The 23,674-nt window shown below is 41.6% G+C and overlaps 1 protein-coding gene across 1 annotated transcript in view; it reads left to right on the forward strand.

Moving 5' to 3' along the window:
- vps16 (VPS16 core subunit of CORVET and HOPS complexes) overlaps positions 1 to 23,674 on the forward strand; it is a 56,332-nt gene that overhangs the window by 30,896 nt on the left and 1,762 nt on the right. The window contains exons 17-23 of the mRNA XM_062981492.1: positions 1,678 to 1,786; positions 5,164 to 5,261; positions 6,037 to 6,144; positions 9,967 to 10,044; positions 16,908 to 17,077; positions 20,151 to 20,247; positions 21,536 to 21,639. Of these exons, the coding sequence (XP_062837562.1) occupies positions 1,678 to 1,786; positions 5,164 to 5,261; positions 6,037 to 6,144; positions 9,967 to 10,044; positions 16,908 to 17,077; positions 20,151 to 20,247; positions 21,536 to 21,639 (764 nt within the window). The remainder of the gene's footprint in view (positions 1 to 1,677; positions 1,787 to 5,163; positions 5,262 to 6,036; positions 6,145 to 9,966; positions 10,045 to 16,907; positions 17,078 to 20,150; positions 20,248 to 21,535; positions 21,640 to 23,674) is intronic.

Here is a 23,674-nt window from a genome sequence, read left to right on the forward strand (position 1 = left end):
AGCAAAGAGACTTAAGAGGAGATGTTAACAGAAGACAAGGCCATATCAAGGACACAGGAAAGAGGCCAGAAAGATCTCTTCGGAAGTCATCAAACCAGTTAAGTTCTGAGCTTCCATCTGTTCCTTCAGATCAGGGGTCCCCAAATTAAGGCCCGGGGGCCGGATGCGGCCCTCCAAGGCCATTGACCTGGCCCCCACCCTCAGTTTTAGACTTAGGCTCACCCAAAGTCTGAAATGACTTGAAGGCACAACAACAACAATCCTACTTGATTATCTCATTGGCCAGAAGCAGGCCCACACTTCCCACTGAAATCCTGATAAGTTTACAGTATGTTGGTTAAAATTATTTTTATTTTTAAATATTGTATTGTTCTTTCATTTACCAATATTGTAAATGAATAATATGGTAATAATATATTGTTTATACATATAATATTGATAATAGTATTATAATGTAATACAATATAATATTTATTTATTTATTTATTACAGTATTTCTACCCCGCCCTTCTCACCCAATAGGGGACTCAGGGCGGCTAATAATAATACAATATAATAATATTGTATAATATAATAATATTAATTATATATTATATATTAAATGTAATACTAATAATATTACGGTATATTGGTATAGTACAATATCTATATATATAATAGGGTAATGAAATTTCGGCCTAGGACAAAACAACAAAACTACACATCCCAGAAGCACTAAACTTGGCAGCACAACCCCTCATCCATGCCTCTACGTTCATACAACAAAAAGAAAAGAAAAATAAAGTCCTAATTAGAGGGAGAGGAATAATTGTTTTTATCCAATTGCTGCCAGTTAGAAGGCTAATCTCTGCCCACTTGGTCTCCTAGCAACCCACGCAGCCCAGGGGATAGGCACAGTTAGGCCTCACTTAGGCCTCTTCCACACTGCCTATAAAATACATATTATCAGATTTTAACTGGATTATATGGCAGTGTAGACTCAAGGCCCTTCCACACAGCTATATAACCCATTTATAATATTTTATTGTCTGCTTTGAACTGGATTATCTTGACTCCACACTGCCATATAATCCACTTCAGTGTGCAGTCGGACACAACTGGACTTAATGTCAGGAGAAAATCTTTACCCTTTACCTGAACTACCACCAATTCCTCAATACTTTATTTCCCATAACACCATACTTTGCCACAGCAACGTGTGGCTGGGCACAGCTAGTAGTAATATATAATGTTAATATTGTGCTATGCTAATAATATAATATATTGTATGTACATACAACTTGTAAGCCGCTCTGAATCCCCTTTGGGGTGAGAGAGAGTGGGGTATAAATGTAGTAAATAAATAAATAAGTAATTGTTTCTGGGGGTTTTTTTTGCACTGCAAATAAGACATGTGCAGTGAGCATAGGAATTTGTTCATTTTTTTTTCAAATGATAATTCGGCCCCTCAACAGTCTGAGGGACCATGAATCGGCCAGCCACTTAAAAAGTTTGAGGACCCCTGCTTCAGAGTATCCCAGGGAGGAGTTAGAATACTGATCTTCCATACAATTAATTTCCCTTTTTGTTTATTGTTACACCTTTTGTTGTGAGTTTTCAACTCTGTTCTCTCCGAGAATTGGATACCTGAAAGTTAGCTCGGGGAAGAGAAGAGCTTACCCTTGTTGCTTCTTGCAGCTTCTGGAATATGAGCCTCGATCCGGGAAGCAGGTCCCTCTGCTGCTGAAGATGAAGAGGAGCCAGCTGGCCCTGAGCAAAGCCATTGAGAGTGGAGACACCGATTTGGGTAAAGAGGAGACTCTGCATATTCTGCATGACCCTTTCTCTGTGTCCTGGGGTGGACTTCCCCAGTCGCCAGTTGGGCTCTTGGGTTTTATCCCAAAGAACAGTCAATTTGAAGGGTAAATGACAAGTGGCCTGGCCTGAACACATTTGGTCTTGCTTGAGGTTGGAAGCAAAGTAGGGTTGGGACATATTTGGTCTTGCTTGAGGCTGGAAGCAAAGTAGGGTTGGGACATATTTGGTCTTGCTTGAGGTTGGAAGCGAAGTAGGGTTGGGACATATTTGGTCTTGCTTGAGGTTGGAATCAAAGTAGGGTTGGGACATATTTGGTCTTGCTTGAGGTTGGAAGCGAAGTGGGGTTGGGACATATTTGGTCTTGCTTGAGGTTGGAATCAAAGTAGGGTTGGGACATATTTGGTCTTGCTTGAGGTTGGAAGCGAAGTAGGGTTGGGACATATTTGGTCTTGCTTGAGGTTGGAAGCAAAGTAGGGTTGGGACATATTTGGTCTTGCTTGAGGTTGGAATCAAAGTAGGGTTGGGACATATTTGGTCTTGCTTGAGGTTGGAAATAAAGTAGGGTTGGGACATATTTGGGCTTGCTTGAGGTTGGAATCAAAGTAGGGTTGGGACATATTTGGTCTTGCTTGAGGTTGGAAGCAAAGTAGGGTTGGGACATATTTGGTCTTGCTTGAGGTTGGAAGCGAAGTAGGGTTGGGACATATTTGGTCTTGCTTGAGGTTGGAATCAAAGTAGGGTTGGGACATATTTGGTCTTGCTTGAGGTTGGAAGCAAAGTAGGGTTGGGACATATTTGGTCTTGCTTGAGGTTGGAATCAAAGTAGGGTTGGGACATATTTGGTCTTGCTTGAGGTTGGAAGCGAAGTAGGGTTGGGACATATTTGGTCTTGCTTGAGGTTGGAAGCGAAGTAGGGTTGGGACATATTTGGTCTTGCTTGAGGTTGGAAGCAAAGTAGGGTTGGGACATATTTGGTCTTGCTTGAGGTTGGAATCAAAGTAGGGTTGGGACATATTAGGTCTTGCTTGAGGTTGGAATCAAAGTAGGGTTGGGACGTACTTGGTCTTGCTTGAGGTTGGAATCAAAGTAGGGTTGGGACATATTTGGTCTTGCTTGAGGTTGGAAATAAAGTAGGGTTGGGACATATTTGGTCTTGCTTGAGGTTGGAATCAAAGTAGGGTTGGGACGTACTTGGTCTTGCTTGAGGTTGGAAATAAAGTAGGGTTGGGACATATTTGGTCTTGCTTGAGGTTGGAATCAAAGTAGGGTTGGGACGTACTTGGTCTTGCTTGAGGTTGGAATCAAAGTAGGGTTGGGACATATTTGGTCTTGCTTGAGATTGGAAGCTAAGTAGGGTTGGGACATATTTGGTCTTGCTTGAGGTTGGAAGCAAAGTAGGGTTGGGACATATTTGGTCTTGCTTGAGGTTGGAATCAAAGTAGGGTTGGGACATATTTGGTCTTGCTTGAGGTTGGAAGCAAAGTAGGGTTGGGACATATTTGGTCTTGCTTGAGGTTGGAAGCGAAGTAGGGTTGGGACATATTTAGTCTTGCTTGAGGCTGGAATCAAAGTAGGGTTGGGACATATTTGGTCTTGCTTGAGGCTGGAATCAAAGTAGGGTTGGGACATATTTGGTCTTGCTTGAGGCTGGAATCAAAGTAGGGTTGGGACATATTTGGTCTTGCTTGAGGCTGGAATCAAAGTAGGGTTGGGACATATTTGGTCTTGCTTGAGGCTGGAATCAAAGTAGGGTTGGGACATATTTGGTCTTGCTTGAGGCTGGAATCAAAGTAGGGTTGGGACATATTTGGTCTTGCTTGAGGTTGGAATCAAAGTAGGGTTGGGACATATTTGGTCTTGCTTGAGGTTGGAATCAAAGTAGGGTTGGGACATATTTGGTCTTGCTTGAGGTTGGAATCAAAGTAGGGTTGGGACATATTTGGTCTTGCTTGAGGCTGGAATCAAAGTAGGGTTGGAACATATTTGGTCTTGCTTGAGGTTGGAATCAAAGTAGGGTTGGGACCTATTTGGTCTTGCTTGAGGTTGGAATCAAAGTAGGGTTGGGACATATTTGGTCTTGCTTGAGGTTGGAATCAAAGTAGGGTTGGAACATATTTGGTCTTGCTTGAGGCTGGAATCAAAGCAGGGTTGGGACATATTTGGTCTTGCTTGATGTTGGAATCAAAGTAGGGTTGGGACACTTTGGGACTCAGGTAGAAAGCCATCAGGGAGGACCAGGGATTTCCAGATGGGATGAGAAAAATGCTGCCATTGCCAGGATGAGCAGGCTGAATACTAATCTTTGGGGCTAGAAATGTATAGGTGGCCCACACCCTGCACCTTCCCTGCCCCAATATATAGGAATCCTCCTTACATGAAGTATGAGCTGACATAATACTTGGCTTGTACCAGCACAAACCAACCAAAACAATCCAACATCCCTGTGTTGGGGGACCTTGGTGCACATCTGTGTGTTTATTTAGAACATTTAACTAACTGTGTTGTCGAAGGCTTTCATGGCTGGGATCAAAGGGTTGTGGCATGTTTTCCGGGCTGTCTGGCCATGTTCCAGAAGCATTCTCTCCTGACGTTTCACTCACATCTATGGCAGGCATCCTCAGAGGTTACGAGGTATGGAGAAACTAAGCAAGGAAGGTTTATATATCTGTGGAAAGTCCAGGGTGAGAGAAGAACTAACTGATTTAACTGAATTGTTTTTAATACTAATGATATTTAAATCTATTTTAATATTTGTATATTGTATTGTAACGCTTTTAATTAATTAATTTATTTATTTCCAGCATTTATACCCCGCCCTTCTCACCCGGGGGGGACTCAGGGCGGCTTACAACAGTTGGCAACATTTAATGCCAAGAACATAAAAATAAAACAAAAACAGTACATATAATCAATCAAAACTATAAAAATACATCATTAAAACACATTATAAAAATTAAAACATATGTAAGTTAGATCCGTTTGTCTAAAAACCTCATGCTTCATGTTAGCCACTTTGAATCTCCTTATGGAGAAAAAAGCAGGATATAAATAAACATAATAATAATAATAATAATAATAATAATAATAATAATAATAATAACAACAACAACAACAACAACCTGCAGTTCAGCCCAAAGGTTTCCCAGAGCATCATACAAATTGTTAATTTGACAATGCCTTGCCCAGACTTAGAATAAAAAAAGGAGATGGCAGTGGGAGAAGGGATAGAAAATTGGCCTTTCATATGGAGCTGGACCTGCTTCTGCTTCTTTTGAGGCCAAGGCAGTGGCAGTTTCCATCAAGTATCCAAATAGAAGATTCAGTCCATTCTTAGCTATCTAACTGGCTGTTCTTTATCCCGTTCAGTGTACACAGTCATCTTGCACCTGAAGAACGAGCTCAACCGCGGCGCCTTCTTCATGACCCTGCAAAACCAGCCGGTTGCCATGAGCCTCTATCGCCAGGTGAGGCTTCATCTTGTTTATACATTTTTAAATGTACTATTTAAATGTATTATTTTCCAATCAACCCAAGGAGGGGTGTTGAGGTTTGTAAAGACAACATTATGGATGTGTAAGAAGCTGATTGGCTGAGCCTGTGAACAGCTAAGGATCTGATTGGTCAATTTCTCTGCCATGCTACTGGGAACCGATTTGAGCAGGTTTTTCCTTAGAGTGTGTGCATGCTGACTGGAAACAGCCAGGAGAGAAAACTGCTGCCGGCTCTCAGTGGCCCTGTTACTTCTAAGGCACTGAGGCAATTATATGGACTTTAAAAGGATGATTCGTTCCTACTGTTCTCTGTAAGCAGCCAGAGAGACTATTGTAAATATTATTGCTCTGTTTGATCATTTTGAAGTCGGTAAAGTTCCTGTTAATTGTTCTACAAAGTTGAGTGGCACATCATTACCCTGCAGGGTGACTTTGGTTCACAGGTGGACGTAAGAGCTTCTATTTAACAACATATATAATATCTAACACCTTTCTGGTAGGAAAAAAGGAGAAACTGGGGGGCATGAACAACAGAAACACAATCTGAAATCCTTAATCAGGCTGGGATAAGCACGGCCCCACATCGAACCATCAGAAAGCAAAGCTGTTATGATCTTAATCACTCAATTTGACAATATTGGAAGTATTTTGGAATTCCAAAAAAAGGCCGGTCAATCTAAGGTGCCATCACTATGAAGTAAGTATTGTCTTTCCCTCCTTCTTGATGGCTGGGCTTTGTTTCCTCCAGTTCTGCAAGCACCAAGAATTGGATACGCTCAAAGACCTCTACAACCAAGATGACGACCACCAAGAACTCGGCAACTTCCATGTGCGCTCCAGCTACGTCAACGAGAAGGTGGGTGCTCTTGGTGCAAGGCAGGAAGATTTGGGGGGCATTCAGAGATGATGACTTGACCTCACTAGATCTCAGACATGACAGTGAGTGGCCATCCACACTGTACATCTCCTACTTGCATTTCATAAGCTCACAAAGAAATGACGTGAGCCTGCTGTACGCATGGGGGTTTGGTTCTAGAGAAGGGGTCCTCAAACTTTTAAAGCAGAGGGCCAGTTCACAATCCTTCAGACTGTGGAGGGGCCGAATTATCATTTGGAGGGGAAAAAAACGAACAAATTCCGATGCACATGTCCTATTTGTAGTGCAAAACAACAACAATGAAAACAATTGTAACCAACATAAACCTATCAGGATTTCAATGGGAAGTGTGGGCCTGCTTCTGGCCAATGAGATAGTCAAGTTAATTAGGATTGTTGTTGTTGTTGTGTGCCTTCAAGTCATTTCAGACTTTGGGAGAGCCTAAGTCTAAAATTTATTTATTTATTTATTATTTACTGCATTTATTTACTACATTTGTATCATACCCTTCTCACCCCAAAGGGGACTCAGAGTGGCTTACAAATTATATGTACATACAATATATTATATTATTAGCATAGCACAATATTAGTATTATGTATTACTATATTGAACTATACCACTATACTGTAATATTATTAGTAATATTATATGTAATATAGAATATATAATTAATATTATTATATGGTATTATTATTAGTGTTATATTGTATTACATTATAATATTATTATCAATATTATATGTATATACAATATATTATATTATAAAACTGAGGGCGGGGGCCAGGTAAATGACCTCGGAGGGCCGCATCCGGCCCCCGGGCCTTAGTTTGGGGACCCCTAGCATAGTACAATATTAGCATTATATATTACTATATTGAACTATACCACTATACTGTAATATTATATGTAATATATATCATATAATTAATATTATTATATGGTATTATTAGTATTATATTGTATAACATTATAATATTATTATCAATATTATATGTATATACAATATATTATATTATTTAAAAAGATATAAAATATTATATTATAAAACTGAGGGCGGGGGCCAGGTAAATGACCTTGGAGGGCCGCATCCGGCCCCCGGGCCTTAGTTTGGGGACCCCTGTTCTAGAGTGTCATGATAGGAAAATATGTAGAGAATCACACTCCATGTTATTAATGTTATTCATTCGAATTCAGAACAACTGCACGGTTTCCATATCTGTCTGGTGGCTTTCTAGCCCTTTTGCTCTGTTCTGAGTTGTGTCTGCCTAGAGTGAAAGCCAAGTCCTGTGTTCGTCTGCAAGTCTGTTTGTCTTGTACAGTAAAGCTTTGTATATATTTTTAACATCGTCTCTGATGTCTCTTCGTTCTGCACTCCATTGACAATATACAACTGCTGCTACGCTGCGAATTACTCTGACAATTAAATGGTGGCAGTGTGAATGTGCATGCTTCAGGGTGTCTACATTCCCATCACTGCTGTTTGGTGGAAATTGCACATCTGTATGGAGCATTTCAAGAACTTTTTGAAAGTTGCCAGCTGTCAGACCCCTGGCAGCAGGGCACCAAGAACCATACACGGAGGCCAATCTCTATCTAATATCTTTATTAAGGAAATGTATAAAAGTAATAAAAACAAGTGAAGCATATAGTTCAGAAGCAGACCTTTCAAATGAGGTCAAATATAGTCCAAAAATGTATTGTCCAATAAATGATATTAGAGTTCAAAGTTTAAATCCAATACCGAAACACACACTATTGCCAAGCAATAGTGTGGGGAAATGCCAGAGTCTTAGGAGTCCAAGGTAACTTGACAACAAGGCTAATATAATCTTGGTTCTTTAACAAGGTCCGAGACTAGGAACAAGGCAAACAGTGATTCTTGGAACTAGATCCGTGGTTAAAAGCAAGGCAAGGCAGTACTTGAATTCTTGATCCGGGAAGCAAGGAACCGGGGTTACGAAGTCCACACACGATCTTACTCCTGAAGCAGCTCTGTTGACTCCGCAAAGATTCTCCCGCGTCAGGCACCTATATTGGGTCTCGTTTTCCCGCCAACAACCTCTTTCCCTAGAGAACGGGAAGCGAAACCCAACTTTGTCCAGATGCAAGACTCCTTAGAATTTCCCAAGGGAAGCAGGTCTAATCAGCCTGTTGTTTGGCTGCAATCCGGAAACTCCTGCGATTCTGTTCCCTGACTCCTCTGTCAGCACAATAGGATTCTCTCCTAGGGAACGGAGGCGAGGAATGTCCAAGGTCTGTTTTACTGAATTCTTGGGTACAAACATCAACATCCAGCAGGTGAAAAGACTCCGGCTCTTGTTGAGCCGGCGAAAACCCCATGTTTTCGTCTTCATCTGCCACGATGGCACTAGGAACAGGACTACAAGGCCCATGAGGCATCACACCAGCAAAGGCACACTCTCCTGGTTCCTGCTCTCAAGCTCTTCGGGAGAGACTTGAAAATAGGATGAAATCTCAGAGGTTAACCTAGAGAGAAACCAAAAATGAGCATGTGGGAGTAGGCTCAGTTGAATTTGGTTGAAACTGTAGATTTTGCCTGCTTGTTGTGCTCCCTGGATTTAAACATAAACATTAGTCCTTGTCATTCCCTTGGAAAACTGTATGTATGGGGCCTCGTTTCGGTACCTTTCAGAAATATTCACTCCCTCCTTTTGACTTCCCTGCATTTGCTGTGTAACATTCTGGAATGGAAAAGAATTTGGTTAGAATTTGGTTCTCTTTGTTATTCTTAGCACTTTATTGACTATGTCAGCTGTGTAACTACCTCTCCCTGACTTTGACACATTTCACACTTTGACCCAGATCTGTGTATTATATTCCTGATTTAACGCTTTATCTTGTATGGTGATCTTTTATGATTGTTTTTATCGATGCTGATGTTTTATTGCTGTGTCATTTGTTTTATTGTTGTTTTGTTTTTATATTGTTGTGTCTGGGCATGGCCCCATGTAAGCCGCCCCGAGTCCCTTCAGGGAGATGGGGTGGGGTATAAGAATAAAGTTATTATTATTATTATTATTATTATTATTATTATTATTATTATTTAATTTTTATTAGGTTTCCAACTAAAATTTACAGTGAAAGTGTGAGAACAACTGAGTTTCTAGAAAAAGAAGTGAAGAAGGTGAACATAAAAGAAAAGAAAAAACATAAAATAGAGGGAGAGAGAGAGGAAAAAAAATTACATACAACACAAGGGATAATAATAAAAAAAATAAAAAAGGTTGACTTCCATCTTTTACACAGAAAAGTTTTCTTTTCTACTTTTTCTCCTTGTTTCTTTGTTTCTCTTCTTTCTACTTTGGTGTCGGTATTTTATTAAAATACTGCTCAGGCAAACCTCTCCTACAGATCCCCTTCACCTATTTTCTATTGGAGGGAATATGAGGAAATAAAAGCATTCCCCGGGAGCCAGTGTGACTTACTGTTTTGAGTAGTAGGCTATGGCTCTGGAGACTAAGGTTCAAATCCCCACTTGGCCATAGATACTCACTGAGTGATTCTTGGCAAGTCACACACTCCCAGCCTCAGTTACCCACCCAATTAAGCTGGTTTTTATTCACATATCACAACAAAAAAATAAAAAGGCATTTTTCAAACATAACAGAAAATTGTAAGCTCTATGAGATCCTTCATTTCTGTGTTTAGCTGCCGTGTTTCTATTTATTTGTTCAATCCGCATCTCATCTGAAATCCCAAATGGTTACCACAGGCTAAGAGAGATATAAGGGATTCTTTCCAGCCCAGATTAAACACCTTTTTTCCCTTCTTTCTCAGCGGATCGAGGGACGGGTGGCCAGTTTGCAGAATGCAGTGGATGAATATTACAAAGCCAAGAATGAGTTTGCAGCCAAGGTGGGTGCCATTTTCAATGTAAAAGAGATTTTAAAAAAGCAAAACCTTGGGGCCAGTTATTTTGGAGTCAGTCCAGACTGGCCTCAGAGGTGTGTGTCCACATGCTTTGTCTTGTTTTCTAGCTTCTTTGATTACAAGAAGCCTGATTAACTGTGATTACAGTGTCCAAAATTCCCCTCACTTTGCCATGTTGGCTTCAGGACGCTGAGAGCTGTGGTCCCAAATAATGCCCTATTTACCCAAGTCTAATGCTCACCTTTTTTTGGCTGAATGGCCTCAACACAATTAGGGTGCGCACTAGATTTGTGTCATACTGAAATCTTATTGCAGAGTCAAAGCAAAAGGGAAAGCTGCTTCAGGAGCATCTGGAACTCCTCTTTGAGGGACATCATCTCTATTTTAATGACCATGCCTCAATGCTATGCCATCCTGAGATTTATAGTTTGCTAAGACATAATAATAATAATAATAATAATAATAATAATAATAATAATAATAATAATAGACATTGACAAAATTACGATCTGCCAACTGCAAAAGGCCACCCTGCTGGGATCTGCACGCATCATCCGAAAATACATCACACAGTCCTAGGCACTTGGGAAGTGTTCGACTTGTGGTTTTGTGAAACGAAATCCAGCATATCTATCTTGTTTGCTGTGTCATACAACGTCGTTGTGTCAATAATAATAATAATAATAATAATAATAATAATAATAATAATAAGCATGCCAAGATACTGTGGGACTCATAGAATAGTAGAGTTGGAAGAGACCACATGGGCCATCTAGTCCAACCCCCTGCTAAGAAGCAGGAAATCGCATTCAAAGCACCCCCGACAGATGGCCATCCAGCCTCTGCTTAAAAGCCACCAAGGAAGGAGCCTCCACCACGGCCCTGGGGAGAGAGTTCCACTGTCGAACAGATCTCACAGTGAGGAAGTTCTTCCTGATGTTCAGGTGGAATCTCCTTTCCTGTAGTTTGAAGCCATTGTTCTGCGTCCTAGTCTGCAGGGCAGCAGAAAACAAGCTTGCTCCCTCCTCCCTATGACTTCCCCTCACATATTTGTACATGGCTCTCATGTCTCCTCTCAGCCTTCTCTTCTGCAGGCTAAACATGCCCAGCTCTTTAAGCCGCTCCTCATAGGGCTTGTTCTCCAGACCCTTAATCATTTTAGTCGCCCTCCTCTGGACGCTTTCCAGCTTGTCAACATCTCCCTTCAACTGCGGTGCCCAAAATTGGACACAGTATTCCAGGTGTGGTCTGACCAAGGCAGAATAGAATAAGGGGGAGCATAACTTCCCTGGATCTAGACGCTATTCCCCTATTGATGCAGGCCAGAATCCCATTGGCTTTTTTAGCTGCCGCATCACATTGTTGGCTCATGTTTAACTTGTTGTCCACGAGGACTCCAAGGTCTTTTTCGCACACACTGCTGTCAAGCCAGGCATCGTCCCCCATTCTGTATCTTTGATTTCCATTTTTTCTGCCGAAGTGAAGCATCTTGCATTTGTCCCTGTTGAACTTCATTTTGTTAGTTTCGGCCCATCTCTCTAGTCTGTCATGATCGTTTTGTATTCTGCTCCTGTCTTCTGGAGTGTTAGCTATCCCTCCCAGTTTTGTGTCGTCTGCAAACTTGATGATCGTGCCTTCTAACCCTTCGTCTAAGTCGTTAATAAAGATGTTGAACAGAACCGGGCCCAGGACGGAGCCCTGCGGCACTCCACTTGTCACTTCTTTCCATGATGAAGACGACGAATTGGTGAGCACCCTTTGGGTTCGTTCGCTTAGCCAATTACAGATCCACCTAACCGTAGTTTTGTCTAGCCCACATTTTACTAGTTTGTTTGCCAGAAGGTCGTGGGGGACTTTGTCGAAGGCCTTACTGAAATCCAGGTACGCTACATCCACAGCATTCCCTGTATCGACCCAACTCGTAACTCTATCGAAAAAAGAGATCAGATTAGTCTGGCATGACTTGTTTTTGGTAAATCCGTGTTGACTATTAGCAATGACCACATTTGTGTTCGCAGACCACTTCCTTAATGATCTTTTCCAGAATTTTGCCTGGTATTGATGTGACGCTGACCGGACGGTAATTGTTTGGGTCGTTCTTTTTTCCCTTCTTGAAGATAGGGACCACATTCGCCCTCCTCCAATCTGCTGGGACTTCTCCCGTTCTCCAAGAACTCTCGAAGATAATTGCCAGTGGTTCTGAAATAACTTCCGCTAGTTCCTTTAGTACTCTTGGGTGTAGCTGATCTGGCCCTGGGGACTTGAATTCGTTTAGAGAGGCCAAGTGTTCCTGGACAACTTGTTTCCCTATTTGGGGTTGGATTTCCCCCAATCCTTCGTCCATTCCGTGTTGCTGAGGTTGAAGATGGCTTTCTTTTTCTGAGAAGACCGAGGCAAAGAAGGCATTAAGTAGTTCTGCCTTTTCCCTGTCCCCTGTCGCCATCACCCCATCTTCTCCTTGCAATGGCCCTATCGCCTCCTTTTTCTTCCTTTTTCTACCAACGTAAGCAAAAAAGCCTTTTTTGTTATTTTTTATGTCCCTGGCAAGCCTGAGCTCATTTTGCGCTTTAGCCTTGCGAACCTTTTCCCTACAGGTGTTGGCTATACGTTTGAATTCTTCTTTGGTGATTTCTCCCCTTTTCCACTTCTTGTGCATGTCACTTTTGAGCTTTAGCTCAGTTAGAAGTTCTTTGGACATCCATTCTGGCTTCTTTGCACTTGTCTTATTTTTCTTCTTTGTTGGCACTGTTTGCATTTGCGCCTTGAGTATTTCACTTTTGAAAAACTCCCATCCATCCTTAACTCCCTTGTTTTTTAATATCGGCGTCCATGGAATGCCGCTCAGTAATTCCTTCATTTTTTGGAAGTCAGCTCTCTTAAAGTCCAGAATGCGTGTTTGACTTGTCTTAGTTTCAGCATTCCTTTGTATTGCAAACTGCAGGAGCACATGGTCACTTGCCCCTAAGGATCCAACCACTTCAACTGTATTGATCAGGTCTTCCACATTTGTTAAGATTAGATCAAGAGTTGCTGATCCCCTTGTTGCCTCTTCTACCTTCTGGACCATAAAATTATCTGCAAGGCAAGTGAGGAATTTGTTGGACTTTGTACTCTTGGCTGAGTTTGTTTTCCAGCAGATATCGGGATAATTGAAATCGCCCATGACTACTATATCTCTTCTTTGTGCCTGTTTGGTCAGCTGTTGACAGAAGGCTTCATCAAGTCCTTCATCCTGACTCGGAGGTCTGTAGTAGACACCCACGACAAGATCTTTTTGAGTCCCGGTTCCCTTGATTCTTATCCAGATGCTTTCAAGCTGGTTTCCCGGATTACAGTCTTGCATTTCTTCTGCAACGTAACTGTTTTTGACATATAAAGCTACTCCCCCTCCTCTCCCCTTTGTTCTATTTCTGTGAAAGAGGTTATAGCCCTCAATGGTTAAATTCCAGTGATGGGAGTCATCCCACCAGGTTTCAGTGATGCCTATGACATCGTATGTGTGGTGCTGTGCTAGGAGTTGGAGTTCGTCTTGCTTATTTCCCATGCTCTGAGCATTAGTGTAAAGACATGTAAGCCCCTGTGACCTCCCCTCGAACTGTTTATTTGGGATTATTGTGCTCTCTGTACTTGGTCCTTGCTGTGTTTGTGCAGCCCTCCGTTTAGCCTTTCGGCGGTTCCCTGTGGTCGTGGGTAATATAGTGTTCGCCAGGCTGTTGTTCCCCTCCCCCAGTGGATCTAGTTTAAAGTGCGCCCGATGAGGTTTGTGAGTCTGTGTGCAAAAAGATGTTTTCCTACTTGTGTGAGATGCACCCCATCGCTTGCCAGTAGTCCATCCTCTTGGAAGAGTAGACCATGGTCAAGGAAGCCAAAATGCTCCTCTTGACACCATTTTCTGAGCCAGTTATTGACCTGTACTATTTTTCCGGCCCTTGTAGAGCCGTGTCCTACAACGGGGAGGAGGGATGAAAAGATCACATGTACATTATACAGTTTTAGCTTTGTTCCCAGAGCTCGAAAATCATTTGTGATCTTTTGAAAAGTATGCCTAGCGGTGTCATTGGTACCTACATGAATCAACATAAGGTGGGGAGGGTGATGGGGCTTTAGGAGCCTGCTGAGCCTCTGAGTGATATGGTGTATTTTTGCCCCCGGGAGGCAGCATGTTTCTCGAGCCATCCCATCCGGTCTGGAAATGATGGCTTCCGTTCCTCTAAGGAGGGAGTCACCTACTACCAAGACCTGTTTCCTTTGAGGATTGACAGGGTCCCTTTTGTGCAAGACAGTGTGTATGTCCCCTGAAGAGTGTTCCTATTGAAGTGAATCGTGTAGGTGTAAAGTGTTGTCCTCCTCCTCAACATCCCCAGTGCATTCATCAATGACAATCCATTGAGATACATCCGAGAGCCCATTACTCTCCCAAGGATGTTCCTGTTGCTCCTGGTCTATGATTGGGGATGGAGAATTTGCATGATTACATAAGTGTGACTGTGGTGATGCACTGAACCCGTCAGGGCTATCCCCTGCGCATTGATCCAGGGTGGCCCACTGAGTGGTATCTAAGAAACTGTGGTCCTCCACAAGATGTGTTTCCTGATTGTATGTTAATGATGTAAGAATTTCAAATCTGTTGTGTAAATGCAGCTGAGCAGAGGAGTTCTGCGGAGGCTGCCTGGTCCTGCGTCTCCTTCTATGGGTGACCTCCTTCCAAGCCTGAGGGTTGTCTACCTTTGAGTTGATCTCCCCATAAGGTTCCTGATCATGGTCTTGGTGGTGTTGGTGTGATGCAGGCTGCTGATCTACAGCAGCGTGTTGTGCAGTGTCCAAGAAGAGCTCGAGTGCCTGAATGTCCTTAAGGGTCTTAATACGGTGCTCGAGCTGTTGGATCCTCTGCTCCATCAGAGTCATCTGTTTGCATTTGGAGCAGATGTAGTTGTCTAGTTTTTGTGTGAAAAAGCAGAACATGCCACAGCTGGTGCATGTGATGGGAATGTTTTGCTTTTGTTGCATCTCTTGGTGAGCGTGGTGGCCAAGTGGGATCTTTGTACAGTTAAGTAATATGCACACACTTTATGTGCAAACTGCAACAAACCACCTCTTTGTGTATTTGTTTATGTTGCTTTGTTTCCTGTATGTACTGCAAAGGATAGTTAGTAAAGGTGCCTTTTTCGTGCGCGCCGTCAGGCGCGCGCGACACTGGCAAATAAAGCTTTCCCAGAAACTCAATTAACAGGGGACAATGCCTGCTGTCAATCAACTTAAGTACCTGGCTCTCTTTCAACACAACAGTCACACAACAGTTAGACTTTGACCACAGGAGCCAAGCCCACACTCAGTTTAAAATCTTAGCCAAATCTTAGCCAAATCCTACCTGAAGCCAGGGAGCAAAATGTCCTCCTGCTGCCTCTGCTTCTGCGAGAACCAACTGCCCTTCTGGGATCAGGCTCTGGCAGAAACTCACACTGGCAAATAAAGCTTTCCCAGAAACTCAATTAACAGGGGACAATGCCTGCTGTCAATCAACTTAAGTACCTGGCTCTCTTTCAACACAACAGTCACACAACAGTTAGACTTTGACCACAGGAGCCAAGCCCACACTCAGTTTAAAATCTTAGCCAAATCTTAGCCAAATCCTACCTGAAGCCAGGGAGCAAAAATGTCCTCCTGCTGCCTCTGCTTCTGCGAGAACCAACTTCCGAATCCAGACTGAGAAAGTTCTGGAACACAACACACCAGACATCACAGTTGTGGAAAAGAAAAAGATTTGGATCATTGATGTCGCCATCCCAGGTGACAGTCACATTGACGAAAAACAACAGGAAAAACTCAGCCGCTATCAGGACCTCAAGACTGAACTTCAAAGACTCTGGCAGAAACCAGTGCAGGTGGTCCCGGTGGTGATCGGCACATTGGGTGCCTTGCCAAAAGATCTCAGCCGACATTTGGAAACAATAGACATTGACAAAATTACGATCTGCCAACTGCAAAAGGCCACCCTACTGGGATCTGCACGCATCATCCAAAAATACATCACACAGTCCTAGACACTTGGGAAGTGTTTGTGATACGAAATCCAGCATGTCTATCTTGTTTGCTGTGTCATAATAAAATAATAATAATAATAATAACAACAACAACTTTATTTTTATATCCCGCCTCCATCTCCCCACAGAGACTCGGGGCGGCTAACATGGGGCAAAGGCCAAATATCCACAATAAACAAAATAAAATACATTTACAATAAAACGAACATAATAGATATATAACATTACGTAGATTAAACCAGCATTTAAACATCAATATAATAATAAGTAAAACCGCCAGATAAGAAACAGTTTGCAAGTTAAAATAGTGAAGAACAGGGCAGTGGCGCAAAATGCATGGGTTAAAATCTGATGTAGTAAATAAAGTGCTGTGATAAAAAGGGGAAAAATTGAGGTAGGGTAAACGAGGATGGTAATTACCAGATGAGCGCAAAAAAACCCCCAAACAAAACAGTGAATCAGGCCCAGTCATATCAGTACTGAGGAAATTAATTCTGCGTTCTTTGGCAGAGAAGGCTCAAAACCTTGTAACACTACAGCCTCCAGGATTGCATAGCATTGAACCAAGGCAATTAAAGTGGATTCATGCTCAAGCTTAGATGCAGAGCAAGGTTTTCTTATCCGTTTCTGAAAGCTTTGGTGTTCCAACAGTTTTGTTTTTAAGACAGAATTCTAAGCAGGTAGCAGCTGTAATGCACACCTTAGCCAAAGTATTCACCACTACATTCGCTGGCAAAGATTTGATGGTGCATTAGACTCAAATAAATATGGTAATGTTCCTGCTTCTTCCCGCCATCACTTTTCCAGGCCACGGAGGACCAGATCAAACTCCTTCGCATTCAGCGGCGGCTCCAGGATGACTTTGACAAGCCGTACCTGGACTATTCTCTCCACGACACTGTCTACAACCTCATCTTGGAAGGGAACCACAAGCGGGCCGAGCAGCTCTATCGGGACTTCAAGATCCCAGATAAAAGGTCAGAAGGGTGGGCAGCTGGGGTCGTGGCATGGACTACAAGATTGGTAGATACTTTGTGTCAATAATAATAATCATCATCATCATCATCATCATCTATATATATAAATGAGTGATGGCATCACAGCGACCAACAAAACAACAAATCTACAGGCCCCCCAACCTCAAAATTTGACAACACAACCCATCATCCATGCCTCTAGGTTGATACAACAAAAAGAAAAGAAAAATAAAGTCTTAATTAGAGGGAAAGGAATAATTGTTTTTATCCAATTGCTGCCATTTAGAAGGCTAAGCTCTGCCCACTTGGTCTCCTAGCAACCTACTCAGCCCAGGGACAGGCAGAGTTAGGCCTCTTCCACACTGCCTATGAAATACAGATTATCAGATTTTATTATATGGCAGTGTAGACTCAAAGCCCTTCCACAGAGCTATATAACCCATTTATAATCTTATATTATCTACTTTCAACTGGATTATATTGACTCCACACTGCCATATAATCCACTTGTGCATTTTATCCAGCTGGGTAGAAGGGGCCTCATATTAGCACCAGCTTCTGCCAACCCTAAAGTTCAAAAACATGCAAATGAGAGTAGATGAATAGGTACCCCTTCGGCCGGAAGGTAACGGCGCCCCATGCAAGTCATGCCACATGACCTTGGAGGAGTCTACGGACAACGCCACCTCTTCGGCTTAGAAATGGAGATGACCACCAACCCCCAAAGTCAGACATGACTCAACTTAATGTCAGGGGAAAACCTTGACCCTTTACCTTAACTACCACCAATTTCTCAGTACTTTATTTCCCATGCCACCATACTTCGCCACAGCAACGCATGGCCGGGCACAGCTAGTAATAATAATAATTGTTGTTGTTGTTGTGCGGCTGTATGGCCATGTTCCAGAAGCATTCTCTCCTGACGTTTCGCCCACATCTATGGCAGGCATCCTCAGAGGTTGTGAGGTATATTGGAAAAACTAAGCAAGGAAGGTTTATATATCTTACTTATTTTTTCCAGTATACCTCACAACCTCTGAGGATGCCTACCATAGATGTGGGTGAAACATCAGGAGAGAATGCTTCTGGAACATGGCCATACAGCCCAGAAAACACACAACAACCCTGTGATCCCAGCCATTAAAGCCTCCAACAACACAATATTTATTTATTTATTTGCTACATTTATATGCCGCCCTTCTCACTCCGAAGGGGACTCGGAGCGGCTTACAAATTAAATTTACATACAATATTATATTAGCATAGTACAATACTGGTAATAAATTACTATATTGTACTGTATCAATATATTGTAATATTATTAGTCATATTACATGTAAAATATGATATATAATATTATATTGTATTATTAGTATTATATTGTATTACAATATAATATTATGAATATTATATGTATATACAATATGTTATGATTATTATATATTATTGTAAATTATATTGTGTGTATATATATATATATATATATATAATAATAATAATAATGGATGCAACAGCGAGGTGTTCTGTCCCAGCAATTAGAGATGTGACTCAGCCAGTTGAAAACAGAGCTCAGTGGCCACAATGGTGAGGATGGGTGTGTTTTGAATATTATATGTATATACAATATGTTATGATTATTATATATTATTGTAAATTATATTGTGTGTATATATATATATATTATAATAATAATAATGGATGCAACAGCGAGGTGTTCTGTCCCAGCAATTAGAGATGTGACTCAGCCAGTTGAAAACAGAGCTCAGTGGCCACAATGGTGAGGATGGGTGTGTTTTGGACATATTTTTTTTGTATAGTCGTTTTTATTGATACTTTACAAGCAACTTTGTTCAACTTATATATTTTTTTCTCCAATATTGTTTTATACCTTACATTAAAAGTGGGTGAACAATGCATAGTAGCGAAAGTAGGAAAGGAAGAGGAGAAAAAGCGACAAAAAAAAAGGCGAAAGAAAAGGAAATTCCTTTTTGTTTTCTACGTTTTAGACTATAGAATCACAAGAGCTGCAAGGGACCACAAGGGCCTTTAGATATTTAAAGATACAGTAGTTCGCATGTCAGAAAGCAGAAGAAAACTAGGACTTGGGGCCTTAATGATCCACTGTCAGTGCTTCAGACCATTTCTCAAGTGTTTTATAATGACTGTGATTTTTAATGCCTTTTAAATTTATTTGTGTGTTTTTGTATTTGATATTATTGTATGTTGGTTTTATATCTGTAAGCCGCCCCGAGTCCCTCTGGGGAAATGGTGGCGGGGTACAAAAATAAAATAATAATAATAATTATTATTATTATTATTGACACAACGACGTTGTATGACACAGCAAACAAGATAGATATGCTGGATTTCGTTTCACAAAATCACAAGTCGAACACTTCCCAAGTGTCTAGGACTGTGTGATGTATTTTCGGATGATGCGTGCAGATCCCAGTAAGGTGGCCTTTTGCAGTTGGCAGATCGTAATTTTGTCAATGTCTATTGTTTCCAAATGCCGGCTGAGATCTTTTGGCACGGCACCCAGTGTGCCCATCACCACTGGGACCACCTGCACTGGTTTCTGCCAGAGTTGTTATTATTATTATTATTATTATTATTATTATTATTATTATTATTATTATTATTTCCAAGCTTGAGCAAACAGTGTTTTTGCTGCTTTTGTTTCTACATCTATAAGAAGCAATCCAGGTCTTTGTGAAGAGGTGAAGATGTGCATGGGTGTTTCCTAGCCTGTGTCCTGATGCACATTGGCACAGTTGCGCCTATGTACTAGTGTACATTGCTGAATATATACATTGCAAAATCTTTTTTTCCGGCAGAGGTATGAAGATGTGAATCTGCAAGTAATTTCTGACCATTTTGTTGTGGCTGAGTAAAGATTTGAGCTGCATGCAGTTAAAGGAACTGCCCAGTGTGAAATAGGTTCTTAAAAACTCAGACTTGAATATAAACTGATGGAAATGAATGGGGAACTGGAGGTTTCCTGAGATACTGCCATTTATTGTTCTGGCTGCTACGTGTCTCCAATACAGCTGAAATCTTTATTTGTTTTCAGGTTCTGGTGGCTGAAGATCAATGCCTTGGCTGAGCAGGGAGACTGGGAGGAGATGGAGAAGTTCTCCAAGTCGAAAAAGTCCCCCATCGGATACCTGGTAAGGAGGGAAGGGGTCTGCCCACTAGTCATCTGGTTGGCAAGATTCTGGGAGTTATAGTCCAAGGAAGGAACTTTCCTGTTCTTGATTTTGGCAAAGCGATCGAACCTCTGTAGTTGGCTAGCAGGTCTGTAGAGATTGCGAAGCATGGAGAAAGTTTACGGCCATGAAATCCATTCAGTGACTTCTGATTTATTTCCTTTTATTTCATTGTAAATTTCTGCTTTTTTCTGCCTAATTTTTCCTTTCTGGTTGTCACATTTATATATGTGCTTATGAAATTACAAGGGTTGAATGAAAAGTAATGCCTCCACCTTCGTAACTCCTCAACAGACGGCAGTCCTGATCTGCGGCAGGTCCTGGATTGCTCAGTAGACTCTCCTCTGCAGTTCCATTTGGCAGGAAGCCTTAGCATTGAATGGTTGTGTTGTTAAAGTGCGAAGTATGGAACCCTGTGCAGACGGTTGGTCAATGCAACATAAGCAAAGTGTAGTCACTGAATTCTTGACAGCAGAAGGTGTCACCCCAAAGGAGACTCATCAGAGAATGTAAGAGAATGTTTATGGTGATTGTGTTGATGTGAGTCCTGTATGTCGTTGGGCGAGTAAGTTTAAAGATGTTGAGGTGGGAACATCTGACTTGCGTGACAAACAAAAAGTTGGACGTCCTGTGACAGCAACCACAGAGTTTCACATGCAAAAGTTTGGCAGATTGATTCAGGACTATCGTTGTTTCACTCAGAGAGAAATTTCAAGCATAATTGGCATTTCACAAGAACATGTGGGTGACATTATTGCTTTGCTTGGCTATCAGAAGATCTGTGGGTCCTGTGAGACGCTGGTTGGGGAAACAGAGTGTCGACTTCTTCGTGACGGCTTCAGAAAACTTGTTCATCGTTGGCAGAAATGTATCCAGTTGTCTGGTGATTATGTGAAAAAGTGAATAGTGGTTGTTAAAGAGCACATTCTAAGGATTATTTCTGTGTTTGGTTTATTAAAATACTCCCATCCAAACCGAAGTAACGAAGGTGGAGGCATTACTTTTCATTCAACTCTCGTAGTAGTCACAAAGATTCCCATCTTTGACTCTTCTAGGCTGCCCCATTTCTTGGAAAATTATCAAGTGATAATAAATAAGTTTCCCAAAACGATCTCAAGGCAGCAATTCATACTTCAAACATTCAGTAATTGGTGCAATGGGCCCGCTTTGACTGGGACCAACTCCGCATACTGGTTTTGTGGTATTTGCAAAAAGCCTTGTTTTTAACACTATCCTCGCTTTTTTGCAGCCCTTTGTGGAGATCTGTATGAAGCACCACAACCGCCACGAGGCCAGGAAGTTCGCTCCCCGCGTGGCTCCAGAGCAGAGGGTGAAGGCCTTCCTCCTGGTTGGGTAGGTTCTGCATCCACGAAGGAGCTTCGTGTAGGGCTTTGCTCGGTTTGGTTGGATTATGAAGGCTTGCTCCAGGTTCTTGCTCCTTTTTATGGTCTCCATTGGGTCTCCATTATCCATATGGATTTATGCGGGGTGGATCCCAGGAAGAAATGGGAGGCTTGGTGCCTTTTTTGTGCCTCTGTGGCACATTGCCAAGCCGTAGTCTGTTTTGGTGAAAGCTGGGAAGGCAGTAGAAATCCCATTTGCTATGTAGTTCTTGGTGCAAAGATTATGTCCTTGTATAGAAAGCAGAGGTCATGGTAGGACCATTTTTCTCCCCAAGGCAGACTTACCGCAAATTACACTATGTAACAACATTTGAAAGGAAATTCTGTTCCTGGTTTGAAAGTGTTATTTCCTGTTTAATTGTGCGGTCCTTACTTGGAAAGTAGTTTTTATACTCCTGAAACTCCCACAAATTAGGTTGAATTGGTTGGCCCTCTATCAGATATTCATTGAAAAACTATAGCAAAATGTGCTGCAAGATGTCCGTCCCGCTAAAGCAAAGTTTTTGCAGTTTAAAAAACTTATTCCATGTTTTTATGCTAGAACCAATTAGGAAATGACATTTATCACCCAGGAACAAAAATCATGTTACATAGTATACTAGCTGTGCCCGGCCACGCGTTGCTGTGGCGTTGTCTGGTGGTGTGGTAAGAAATTTGAGTTAGTGGTGGTATTGAATGTCTGTTGTATGGTTGTCTTTATGTTTAGTATGTATTTGGTTGTTTCTGTATTGTGAAAGTGGTGAGAATAGAGGGGGTCTTTGTCGCTGTGTAGTATTGTATAGTATTCATACGTTGTCCAAGTGTTGTGAATGGTTAGAGTGTGTCTTGGTGCATAGTAGAAAGGGTTGGAGACACCGTTAGGGGATTGTATAGTTGTATTATTATTATTATTATTATTATTATTATTATTATTATTGTTATCATCATGATTATTATCTTTATTATCATCATTATTATTATATATTGGGTGGATGGCCGTTTGTCAGGAGTGTTTGGATTGTGTGGTCTTGCATGGTAGGAGGAGGTTGTACTGGATGATTCTTAAGGGAGTCTGGAAACATTAGAATTCTGTGATATTGTTATTAGTATTATTATTATCAAGAGGCTGTATGGCCATCTGTTGGGAATGTTTGGATTGTGTTCTCCATGGCAGGAAGCAGTTGGACTGGATGGCCTTTAGGGGTCTCTCCTATCTCTGTGACTGTAGGATTCTATTATTATTTTTATGGTGGAGATTGTGGAGATATTGGATGGCCATCTGTCAGGAGTGTTTGGATTGTGTGGTCTTGCCTGGTAGAAGGAGGTTGTACTGGATGATTCTTAAGGGAGTCTGGAAACATTAGAATTCTGTGATATTGTTATTAGTATTATTATTATCAAGAGGCTGTATGGCCATCTGTTGGGAATGTTTGGATTGTGTTCTCCATGGCAGGAAGCAGTTGGACTGGATGGCCTTTAGGGGTCTCTCCTATCTCTGTGACTGTAGGATTCTATTATTATTTTTATTGTGGAGATTGTGGAGATATTGGATGGCCATCTGTCAGGAGTGTTTGGATTGTGTGGTCTTGCCTGGTAGAAGGAGGTTGTACTGGATGATTCTTAAGGGAGTCTGGAAACATTAGAATTCTGTGATATTGTTATTAGTATTATTATTATCAAGAGGCTGTATGGCCATCTGTTGGGAATGTTTGGATTGTGTTCTCCATGGCAGGAAGCAGTTGGACTGGATGGCCTTTAGGGGTCTCTCCTATCTCTGTGACTGTAGGATTCTATTATTATTTTTATGGTGGAGATTGTGGAGATATTGGATGGCCATCTGTCAGGAGTGTTTGGATTGTGTGGTCTTGCATGGTAGAAGGAGGTTGTACTGGATGATTCTTAAGGGAGTCTGGAAACATTAGAATTCTGTGATATTGTTATTAGTATTATTATTATCAAGAGGCTGTATGGCCATCTGTTGGGAATGTTTGGATTGTGTTCTCCAT

Source organism: Anolis carolinensis, chromosome 5 (assembly GCF_035594765.1).
Source record: "Anolis carolinensis isolate JA03-04 chromosome 5, rAnoCar3.1.pri, whole genome shotgun sequence".
NCBI classification, from domain to species: Eukaryota; Metazoa; Chordata; class Lepidosauria; order Squamata; family Dactyloidae; genus Anolis; species Anolis carolinensis.